Consider the following 12952-nt stretch of genomic DNA (forward strand, 5'->3'; position numbering starts at 1 on the left):
AGCGCCAGGTCGTCACTACTCCAATACCAACCCCATTTCTTATTTCCTCACTCATCCCACAGCACCCTGACCATGTCAAAGCCAGGGTGGGCATACAGGTAAACCGTAGAAGAGCCTATGGCTTGAGTTAGCTAAACAAAAGGAGTACACAACTACAATTTTAGCTTAAATAAATACTCAGCATCTCCGACGCCAGCCTCCACGTCATGCTGACTCCACATGACTCCTCTCAGCCACGCTTACCCCGCGTACCCAAACACAGTTGGAAAATAAATACCTAGCAGGATTTCTTTATAATTACAGTTAGAGTACTTTACAGTACCCGCAAATACACATTATGAAATATAAAATTATTCTTCACAATTATAACATTCATACTGTTATGACACCCTTCACTACTGTATATACATTACAATGTCATGCAGAACCCTGCATAACATATGGTGACCAGAACTGTGCAGCATAATCTAAACGAGGCCTAACCAAGGAGATATGGAGTTGAAGAACAACCTAAGGACTTCTGTCACTTATACTTGATATGAAGACAAGGATTCTGTTAGCTTTATTGCGAACACTAATGCACTGTTGTCTTGGTTTTAGATTACTGCTAACCAGAACTCCTAAATCCTTTTTGCAATAAGTAGTATTAAGATTTACACTATTCAGTTTATAAGTGGCATGGTTATTGTCCTGTCCAACATTTAGCACTTTGCATTTGTCTATATTAAACAGCATCTGCCACTTCTCCGACCACTGCATCAGTCTATTCAAATCAACCTGGAGTGCACTAATGTCCTCAATAGAATGAATTGGACGCCCTATTTTGATGTCATCAGCAAATTTGCTTATGTCGCTATTTATTTCCTCTTCTATATCGTTTATATAAATATTGAACAACAAGGGGCCCAACACTGACCCCTGTGGAACACTGCTTGTGACGTGCCCCCATTCTGATTTCTCCCCATTTATGCAAACTCCCCATTTATGCAAACGCCTCTACACAGGAAAAAATTTCTCCTCCTATTCCGTGTGTCTTAAGTTTCCTCAAAAGTCTCTGATGTGGAACTCTATCGAAAGCCTTACTGAATATCATAATCATTACCTTGATCTACCTCCTCAAACACCTTAGCGAAAAAAGTTAGCAAATTCGTAAGACAGGAACTCTCCTTAATAAAACCATGTTGAAATTCATTTATCAATTTATGCCTATCAAGATGGCTACGAATTGCCTCGGCAATTATTGGTCTACAGTTCGAAGCTGAAGACCTGTCACCTGCCTTGTAAATAGGTATTACATTTGCAATTTCCACTTATCACGCACTATGCCAGTTTGTTTACCTGGAGAGAGTTCCGGGGGTCAGCGCCCCCGCGGCCCGGTCTGTGACCAGGCCTCCTTAGGTCAGTGTCCCAGGATGCGACCCACACCAGTCGACTAACACCCAGGTACCCATTTTACTGATGGGGAACATAGACAACAGGTGGAAAGAAACACGTCCAATGTTTCTACTCTGGCTGGGAATCGAACCCAGGCCCTCACCGTGTGAAGCGAGAGCGTTAACCACCAGCCAAAGGTTTGAAAAGTTCCTCTTTACATTCCTCTAAAACCCTTGAAAACAATTCATCAGGGCCTGGGGATTTGTTAGGTTTTAATTTTTCTATTTGTCTGAGAACCATGTCACTAGTTACTGCAATCGTGAATAGTTTATTATCGTCCAGTTCTACATAATTTATTATTTCTGGAATTTATCTAGTATCTTCCTGAGTAAAAACTGAGAGTAAGTAAGAATTGAAAATTTCACACATATCTCTATCACTGTCAGTGATCTGACCTGAGCTACTCTTAAGTGAGCCTATTTTGTCTCTGATCTTACTTCTGTATACCTGAAAGAACCCTTTTGGGTTAGTCTTCGAATCCCTTAGCCTCATAATCCCTTTTTGCTTTTCTTATTCTTTTTTTTTATTTCTCTCTTTAATTGAATATACTGATTTCTTAACTGCCCATCCCCTCTTCTGATACGCCTATATATGCCTCTCTTTTGACCAATGAGATGTTTTAATCTATTGTTTATCCATTTGGGATCATTTATGTTAGATCTAATTTTCCTACTCGGAACAAAAGTTGACTGAGCAGCCAGAACTATGCTCTGGAAAACGCCATATTGGCAACCAACACCAGCTACCTGACCCATAATCAGATCAACCCAATTTAGCTCACCCAGGTAATTTTTCAGTCCCATGAAATCAGCCAATCGAAAGTCTGGGACAGAGACTTGATTGCAGTTTACTGGGTAATTCCATAATATATTGAAACTAAGCGATTTGTGATCACTTTCCCCAAGCTCATCATTAACCTCAAGATTATTAATTAGTGAATCTTTGTTGGCAAGAACCAAGTCAAGCAGATTGTTTCCTCTAGTTGGTTCTCTCACAAACTGTTTTATAAAGCAATCCTGAACTGTATCAAGAAAGTCACTAGACTCAATATTTCCTGTCATATTGTTCCAGTCAATTTGTCTAAAGTTAAAATCTCCCAGTAACACAACATTTTCATATCTAGATGCCTTATGAATTTCGTCCCATAGCAGCTTACTGCACTCCCTATCAAGGGTTTGGGGGCAAATATATCACACCCAAAACAATTTTTTCATACACCTCGAGAAACTGTAGCCAAACAGATTCTGTGTCCGATGTTTCTATTTTTATATCATGTCTAAGGCAACAATTTAAATTTTCTCTGACATACATCGCTACTCCACCACCCTTCCTGTTGACCCTGACAGCGTGGAATAGTTTATAACCCTGTATGTTGCATTCAGAGGGCATTTCTCTATCTTTCAAGTTGAACAAGGTCTCTGTTATAGCGAGTAATCTTAGCTCATCTATCTTATTTCTTAGACTCCTATTATTTGTGTAGTAAACCTTAAGGGAGCTAGTCACTCGTTGCTTCCTACTATCTCTCTTTGTTTGTTGATCAGTTGCTTTGCCTCTATTAGGAACTTTATTTTGAATATTTTCTCATAAACATATCCCTGAGGTATCCTGGTAATATCTGCTGTTTCCAACAATAATACTGCAGCCTGATTGTTTCCCACAAACACCCATACCTCTATAATCTATCAGTTTAAAGTCGTAGACAAGTCATCAATTACCCCTCAATCGAATTAGCTAATACAACCACTCCAACCCCAGAGAGATGAACCCCATCCTTTGCATACATATCATGTTTGCCATACAGTATGTCCCAGTTATCAATGAATGTGAATGCAAGTTCCTTGCAGTACCTGTCTAGCCAGCAATTTATACCAATTGCCCTAGACATCCATTCATTGCCCACTCCCCTTCTAGGCAAGATGCTACATATAATAGGGATCCCTCCCTTAGACGTAACTACTTCTATGGCTGACCTGTACTTATCCAGTAGCTCCTGTCTCCTGCCCTTCCCAATGTCATTTCCACCAGCACTAAGACATGTAATGGGCATGTTCCCATAACCTAACATAATATTATCCAACCTGCTGACTATGTCACCAACACCAGCTCCTGGGAGGCACAGTCTCTGTCTGACTTTTCTATCTCTGTTACAAAAAGCACGGTCTATATATCTTATCTGAGAGTCTCCCACAATCAGAATATTCTTACCTTGATTAGCAGGGGAGTCAGAGGTACCTTTAATCTCACTAACCACTGAAGTACACTCGTCTTGGAGAACAGAGAATCGATTTCCTACCTTCACATCTTCTTTATTAACCCTCCTTATCTTCCTTCTTCCTGAACTGTGAACCACTTGCCACTTAAAGCGACTGCCACTCTCACTGGTGGTAAGCATTTCCTCGTTTCCAAAACCAGCTATCCCACACTCACTCCCAAACACATCTAGGCGAAGCTTCAGCCTCCTATTTTCCTCCTGAAGTAGTATAACCTCCTTCTTCAACACTTTAACCTGAGATTCTAAAACACTACAACAAGCCATGGTGCTTGGTAACACCCCAAAGATGAAAAAATATTAAAAGGCAGCATGAATAATTAACACAAAAAAAATAAATAATATAATTCTAGAATGACATGAATTCCAAAGAAGTCACGTATAAATACTACTTAAACCAGTTGAGTAGTAAAGCAAAGGACACATGAACGATCAAGTAGAATGGGTGTGGGGGGGGAGAGGATGATTATAGCAACAAGGCAGCAGGTGAGGATGGTAACTAGGTACCTGGATGAACAAACAGCGACGGTGTGGCAGCTTCGAGTTTAAGAAGAGGGGGAGGAGGGGAGAATCAAGAATAAGTGGGCCGGTATATTATACTTGTACAAGCATAATTCTGGCACTTACGATGGATGTTGCAATAAGCTGTGAGGATTGTTCCTCACAGATGGACTTGGCTGTAGTAAAGATAAGCACTGCACAAGTGAAGGCTTCATTACCCGCTCATTTCGGTGATCAGACAGTCATATGAGGGGAGACAAAAATGATCATAAGAATCTGTTGCATGATTAACACGTACGTTGCATGAAGCTAAATCAAATGAATGGTGAATTAGCAGCAAAATTTTGTTAAGATAACAATATTGTAATCTAGCATAAATCAATACCACCAATGAAAATAAACACAATCTACAATACACGAAGTTTAACCTAATAAAACAATAAAAACGGCTGGAAGCAGAAAATACAACAATAAAGTACATATATGGACAGGAGGAGCTCAGAGACGAAGAGGGTAGAAACTCTCATGGCTTCATAGGTAAAGAAAAGTATAAAGAATTTAGGCTGAAATAGACATAAATCAAATTGAACTTATGTATCACAAACCTACAGATGATGCTGGCAGGCGAGGTAAACAAAAGCTTGATAATTATAGCCAGCAAACTATCACACTGCAACACCAACAGGAACGATAACTGTAAACTGTACGGAATTGTCCAGTTACATTTAATAACTAAAGGAAGTTTTTTCTCATCGGCTTGACAATATTACTGATGATATAAGAAGGATGATACCTAGGTGCAAATTTGAAACGTTACTGAAATTGTTAAAAAGCTTGGAATCATTAGAATTAGATTAATTGCTGGAGAATGCCTTTTCTGATCGGATTCAAACTTTCACCTTGGTGAGCTTCATTAAAAGAAAGTATTGCTTTTACTTTAAGCAGTGTAAATATTAATTTATTGATGCTGTTGAATAGCTTATTTTTTTGTTTAATAATTAGAGGATGCTGCTTCTGATCGGCTTCAGATCCCAAACGCTTTTATTTCGTAAGTGGAAGTATATTCGTATTTCTTTTTTTTTTTTGTCAGTTATGCAACTTTTATAGAAATTTTATCAAATTACATTTTTCTCATAAACATTTATATTCTATAGAATTTCGAGTGAATTTTAAATAGAAAGATAATGGGAAAAGGAAACTGAAAAAAAAATCTGCTTTTAAATTTTTTTGAATTAAATTTTATATTTTCGGAACTTTCTCAGCAATATTTCCCAATAATTTTCGTTTATGACTTAAGAACATCTTACTCGAGCATCCTCAAAGTTTCAACGCTGGTGAACTGTATCAAGGCTACGATTCATTGTACTTTGTATGTGTGGCTGACCTGTGGACACTGATACATTAGCCATTCCCAGAATATTTTTTCTATGCGATAATTGGAAGCCTCATTTGATCGGTTTGAAAATATCAACATCGTTTGTCCAACTAAGTAGAAGGTTGATGTTATTATTAGAGTGTTTAGGCACTATTTTGCCACTTTTAATCTCGAAATAATTTCAGTTTTATTTTACATTGATATTTTTTTATCCAAGGAAATGGATTTATCCTGTATCTGAATACCTTCACAAGCCCTGTATGACCACTACTGTTTTAACATTTTCCCTTAATTAAAATGCAATAGTTGTGAACACATCAGTCTTCAATGGTTAATTCTTCTATTGATATGGTTGAAACATTTCTTGGGTTTAGTTTGTTAAGGGAAAATTTTTTGTTGGATTCTGTACAATAGCCGAAGAATCCCCAATTCTGATCGGCTTTAAACTTTAATACCGATATATTTTCCTCAAAGGAAACATTGTCTCTATTTAAGGTGGTGTAAGTTTTGATATGCCACTTTCATTAATGAAATTAATTTCTGTTAAACAACTGGAGAATGTTTCTTCAGATCAGAAGAGTCTAACTTAACCAAATTTAAACTAATCTGACCAGACATAAATAATGTGCAGCGATAAATTTGCACATGTTGATTTTGTTGATGATATATAAGTGGCGAGGCAGCCCATGTCTTCTCTGAGGTATTCACACATACATATCAAATACCTCAGAATAGTGCACGTCCAGTAATGGTAATGGTGGAATATTGTTAAAAGTGATTGCTTAAGTATAAAAGTTCACAGTATATGTGTCACAGTTGGCAACATTATGGTAGCTGATTTATCTTTTATTTATTATAGAGAGCAAAGACTTCATTCAGACTTTAATATTACTTTAATTTCTTAGCGTTTAGCAGAGGTTGCTCACAGTCTGCTGAAGGTGGCCCCATATGACCCAGCAACGATGGGTTGTCGAGGACTCCAGCGCTACATGAATGAAATCCTTCCCTATCCAGACTGGTCTCACGAAGACCTCAGACCAGCCCTAGTTAACATTCTTAGAAGATTAGATAAAATGTTCAATAAGATTGCCAAAAAGAACTCCATAAGGGTATGTTGGATGCGATTTTGTTAAGATCTTAAGAATAAGAGAAGATTTTTTACATCCCAGTTAATTTATTATTCGTATTTTATTCAAGAGCATTGTGTACAAAAGGAAATAAATTATTTATCTTCATTATAAGTTATTTACGGTAACTACTTTCCTGAGTATTGTTAATAAAATTACACGTAATGTGCGTGACTGAACAACCGAATTCAACAACTCTTATTTCTCCAGAGAAACACGGACTGGGGAGCTGCAGCCAACCTATTGAAGGGTGTTTATACAACCCTCTCCAAGTACCCTTACATAGCTCATCTGCCGCACCTCAAGATGGTCGTACAAGTCTGCCAGGTTAGTCTGAATACCTGTAAAATACTGTAATTCAACGTACTTTTATTCAGAAAATTTGAGCTGAACGATCAGTGTACTATGATTTAGGTCGTATCACTCATTATCCTTGTACTTAGTTCACAGAACAGTCATTTAAATATTAGGTTATCTGAGAGCTCAGATCCAAGAACCACGCGAGCTGGCTTCACGAATTTTTTACTACACATTAATATAATATTATCCCCACGAGTCTGGCTCCGGGATCGACAATTCTCATTGTTCAAATAATCTAGACGCTGACACAAACAATTATCAATTTTAGAAATGGACAGATTTATGGAATAGTTATGGGCATTAACATGAAGTTTCACCTACAAAAAATTGAACCATCGTAACAATTAAAGGTCTGCTTTTGCTACACATGTATTTTTTTTTTACCACAAAAGTCATCTTCAGGAATTAGAGCTACCCGTCCCCTTACTCAGATCTAACCTGATTATCTCCGACTTCTCAAATACCACAGAAGCTCTGTGATTCTTTGATGGGTCGAATGTAAGACTGGACAAACCACCTTGTCTATGTTAGGTAAAAGGACACAAGTGTAACTAATGTGAAATTGTATTGTGAAAACGTTTCGCTCTCCAGGAACTATATTGTACATACAATACATTAACACAGAGGGTATATGTGTATAGGCAAAGAGTGAATATATGTAGGTGAAATAGCAAGGAACCTCGAAATACACCCTAATGAACACATTAATGCATGTAGGAACAATAACTTACACAACACCTGCGTACAACACCGGAATTCCATCAATCACCTCATGAAATTCAGCGACGCCCGCCTAGTGATCAAAGAACCTAATTTCCGCAGACATAAATGCCTTGTATCATCATTAATCGCTGTTTCTAACATTTTTAAGCAAAATAAAGGCAGCTTCACCATCTCTGAAGTACCACGAGAATGCTTCTCAAAACAATAAATCCTGCCATCACATAGTTGCTGCTGTTGATTCTACACGAGAACATAATAGAGGAGGAACACTGAAACAGGCCTCATCAAATCCAACCACAACAGAAATATTTGCCCAACCTATTTTTATGCTACTCAAGCAATAAGCATTTATAACTTTTTTTAATCGTGTACAAATCGACTTTTTCTTCCATGTGAATTACTATTATTATTACTACTACTACTACTACTTCCTCTAGTATTACAACTATTACACTTCACTCTAAGCCTATATGTACCCTCTGTGTTCATGTATTGTTTGTAACGGCTTGATAAAGCTCCTGGAAAGTGATACAATACAATGTCACATTAGTTGCACTTGTGTCCTTTTACCTCATTAATAGATTTGTTACTGCAAAGGAAGAAAAACTAAATAAGAACACTTTTCTTAGCAGATTATACATGGATGGAAAGATGTTGAACGAATGAACCACAGTGTAATATTGCACAATCCCTTCTTAAGCTTCAGTATTCATGAGATCCCTAACATGAATTGAATCCTTTTCTATGTTTCTAAAGATGCTTCCCTCTACCAGTACACTGTCAAATTCTCAAACTTTCCAAGTGATTGTATCTTGATCTGACTTCTGTTTGAATGATTGTTTCTATCACTTTCCCTCTACTGCTTGACTCAACCTTGCAGCTCAGAATTTATTATTCCAATACACTGACTTAAAACTTTCTGATAATAATTCTGATAATAATAATAATAATAATAATAATAATAATAATAATAATAATAATAATAATAATAATAATAATAATAATAATAATAATAATAATAATAATAATAATAATAATAATAATAATAATAATAATAATAATAATAACATCAATAATAATGCTTGATGAACTCTGTTATTTCTTCATACAATATGTTAATTAATGGTTACTTGCCAAATTGTATAAAAGTATGTTGGTGAAGTATGTAAATGGTTGCTTGTAGTGTCTTGATTGTTACTTGATGATTCATGTAAATGATTACTTGATGAATTATGCAAATGGTCACTTAATTAATTGTGTAAATGGTTATTTCATGCAGTAGTTGTGTTTCAGGAGTGTAATATTGACAGATTAAAACTTTGTGAATTATTTTATCTGTTATGGTTTGCAAATTCACTGTTGATTACTTACATTTTTTCTACCAGTCGCTGATTCTGGGTGAGAGAGTTGGAGACTTGGAGGGTCAGAGTGTGGCTCCTGGCTGGTCACACTCACCTCCTCCACACTTCTGTTCCATGGTAGTAAAGATCTTAGCCATGCAAATCCTAGCTCTCGGGGTGAGTTTCTGCATAATAACTTCTCTGTTATTTTCTCTTGATTACAGTTTTTCTGTGGTGTAAAATTTGAAATACACTATATATTTTTTAACAGTTCCTTTCATTTAAGATACAGTAGTACAGTACTTTATATTGTATGTGCACTATTATTATATCATGCTTAAGTTGTTTTTTTTTTATGCATAGAAAAAATTTTCAATTCTGCATATGTATGGTCGTGTGTAACACTCACATTCTTTTACAGATGTTCAGCGATGTAACTGGGGTGAGCTTAAGAATTACCTAAGGACGATTTTTATAGTTCTTTAATTTTTTACTTATAATTATTTGCATTTTCCCTCAGAGTTCATCGGTAGAAACTCTGAAGCAGATCCCATTGGGTTCCTTAAGCATTCCTCTGCCTGAAAATGGAATGTGGAAATATAATATATTTGTGCACTTTTATGCAATTAATAGATTTGTTAAAATTGATTATGACCGAGTTAAAATGAATTTTGAGGTGAACTCGTTCAGTTACTAGGCATCATCTGGACTGTTTCTCAGACAACATTTGAGATGGTACTAGTAACTGTCCACACGAAAGTTACATTGAAAAAGTAACATTCAGCACGTAATAGTATAGACATTAATCTGATTAAGGGTCTTTATAAGCACTTATAATATGAAAAAGAAATTCCTCATTCCATTTTACAAAATTGACTCACCTCCCTCATAGCAAAAACAAATTCTTTCAAAAAAAAAAAAAGAACATCACGTATAACACCAGTGTAGCCATAGATAGTAGATTTAGCAACTTAGTACCTAAAAATACTCATTAAAATTATTATTCCTACTGTTCCTTGTGGTGTCTACATTTGGTCTTCCAATACAGTAGTGTTCTTTGGATGTGGTCATTCATACTTGTTTTTCTCTATACAAAAAGACTAGATCATATTATTTTTCCTAAATTTCTTGTACCAAGAAAATATCCTAATACCTACCGTGTAATTGTTATTGAAGCAACACACCATTAAAGTATTTTTATTCATTTTGCTACAAGGTAACTGAATTAGTATGATAACACCAATAAGCTGAGGTAAGAGATAAGTAGCGCAGATTAAAAACTTTGATATGTTAACGTTTGACCACAAGAGACTTCGTCATTCCAATTACATTTAGCCGAGACAAGTAGTACTTATAACATAATCAGGTGAACAATGGAAAAAGTGAGATACTATAAAAAAATGAGACTGGAGGTACCAGCTGTAAAATTAGGCAGGACCAATATATGTGTTGGATCATGGTCTGCCCTGAGTAGGCTAGGTATAGTAGGTCTTTTTGCAGTGTTTTTCTCTGTAAGAGAGAATTATATGAGTGGTACCAATCGCTTCGCTAGAATTTTAGATATTGTAATACTGCCGGACGTCTGTGGTACGGTGGTGGTGAGTGCAATAGCAGCTGCCTGTAATTTCTTTTGTCTGCGTAAATGGTTATTATGGATTATGAGCCTGACTTCCTTTTACTTTTTGATGTTGCAGTGCTGTATTTATGTTGAAAACAATCATTGTTTTGATCCTTCCAGCTGCATGTGTACATATGTTCATGAATTCTGAGTTCTAGTGAATACATTCTTCACAAGAAATGATATAAACATCAGCCATGATAGTGTAATTTTCTGCTTGCCTATTTATATTTCTTACCAATGCCTATTAAAAGCTTAGTAAGACATAAAACCAAGCATACAAACAATTTTACAACTAAAGCTGGTGTTTTCATTATTTCTTGTAGGGATTGTAAGAAAAAAGCATATAAGAGAAACATTAAGGTCACTGTAATTCAGAGTTTGGAGACATAAGTTTGCTTGCAGCTGGGATGGCTATCACAGAGCAGCCCCATGCCCCTAGGGAGGCATCATGCAGTGGAATTTTGCTAAGCTAGTAACTCATGAAAACGATTTACACAAACGGACATGTTTGGAATCTCTAACACTAAACTTACTAAACTACAGATGTCCGGCTGCTTTACTGCATCTAAAACTCTAATTAAAGGATTGCTACCCAACTGCGATACTGCCATAACATGAGTGTATCTTATACAGTGGATCACTGTAGTAGAGTGACTTGCCTAAACCAGGCAGACCCTAAGTTATAACTCATATATTGGACCCACTTATTTTTGAAGCTACTTCCTTTGACCTCATTTTTGATATACTATTACACAATATTTTCCTTTGTTCACTGACTGTGTACTCTCAAAATTACTTGTTCTTGCCAACTCTGAATTAGGACTGAAGAAATAGCCCATTGTGAAATGTTTCCCTATTAAATATTTTAATCTCTGCACACGCATCTCTTTTAAATGTGTACATTTAATTTATACTGTTAATATCTAATTGTTTTCATTATTTTTTTTCAATTGCCGCTAAAGATTAATCACTAATTTTATGTTATTAAATATACATTTCAAATGAAAGTTTTACAATAAATATATCAGTTAACATAAAATACTTAGTATTTATTAGATCTCACATAATATTTTGCAACATTCATTGTTCAAATGTCACAGTGAGTTTGTCATTATTAGAATATTTCAGTTCATTCTAGTATTTACGTTGAAATTCCTGCTGTATTAAAATTGGTTTCGTTGTCATTTCTGCCATAAATGTAAAACTTCAGAACTAAACTGTGACTATAATTTTTAACATCAGTATGTTAGCAGCTTGTGTCTTGATATAAAATAAATTCACGTTAACAGAAACTTGAAAGACGTTTGCACATACCATCACAAATTTTGTGCACGATGACACTTGCTCCATGCACTTTAAAATTTATTTCATAATAAAGTTTATTAAATTTTGGATGATAAGTAATATTGTCCTTTGCATGATATTTAAATTAATGTCAAGCTTAGAACCACTATATGCATGTTCACTTTATCTGCTTCTACATAAATGTTATATACTGAATACCTATTGCAGCTGTGCAGACATTTAACAAAGTCTTACTGCAATTTAAAAAAAAAAATAATTACTACGTCTAGCATATAAAATACTTTACAAATCCCTCAATATATTAACATGTAAACCTGCTAATAATATTAACATATAAACTGCACTGATAATCCTTCACAGTTTTAATATAAACAATACAATGAAAGTCCTTCTCTGTTTTATTATATAAATTGCAATGACAGGCTTTCATTATTTTAATATATAACTACGCTAAAAGTCCTTCAATGTTTTATATATATAACTTATAATTGTCCTTCTCTATTTTCATTTATAAACTTCACTGAATGTCCCTCACTCTTTTAATAAATAAGCTACACTCAAAGTATTTTATTGTTTTAAATAACAAGTACAAGAATAGTCACCTATGTTTAAGTGTATAAATTATCTTAAAAGTATTATGCAATCTAATCTAAAAGTTATTTACTGTTTTCAGCATCTTCAACCTACTGCACTTTTTTTGTTTTTGTTTTTTTATCTAATTCCATATAGTTTGCAAGATCAGTAAATGTTGCATATACTGTTGTAAATTAATGTCCTGTTAGTGGAGACATGTTGTATAAAGTGTAAATGTTATAATGCTGGAAGAGAGTTGAAGTTATCTACTAAATGTGGAGATGAGTTTGCATTGTCTATTTTTCTTCAATTCTCTGTCATCAC

At 35.3% G+C, this 12952-nt stretch overlaps 2 protein-coding genes across 3 annotated transcripts in view; one reads left to right on the top strand and one right to left on the bottom strand.

Moving 5' to 3' along the window:
* LOC128696898 (protein unc-80 homolog) overlaps nt 1-12952 on the bottom strand; it is a 1079316-nt gene that overhangs the window by 63436 nt on the left and 1002928 nt on the right. The window lies entirely within an intron of this gene.
* LOC128696902 (protein unc-80 homolog) overlaps nt 6491-12952 on the top strand; it is a 62134-nt gene continuing 55672 nt past the window's right edge. The window contains exons 1-4 of one of the 2 annotated variants that reach the window (XM_070095988.1): nt 6491-6688; nt 6917-7033; nt 9175-9306; nt 9551-9571. In XM_070095988.1, coding sequence (XP_069952089.1) covers nt 6542-6688; nt 6917-7033; nt 9175-9306; nt 9551-9571 — 417 coding nt within the window. In that variant the 5' untranslated portion in view covers nt 6491-6541. The remainder of the gene's footprint in view (nt 6689-6916; nt 7034-9174; nt 9307-9550; nt 9572-12952) is intronic. The other variant, XM_070095989.1, reaches the window with a different exon arrangement.

This window comes from Cherax quadricarinatus, chromosome 52 (genome assembly GCF_038502225.1).
Source record: "Cherax quadricarinatus isolate ZL_2023a chromosome 52, ASM3850222v1, whole genome shotgun sequence".
Classification (NCBI taxonomy): Eukaryota; Metazoa; Arthropoda; class Malacostraca; order Decapoda; family Parastacidae; genus Cherax; species Cherax quadricarinatus.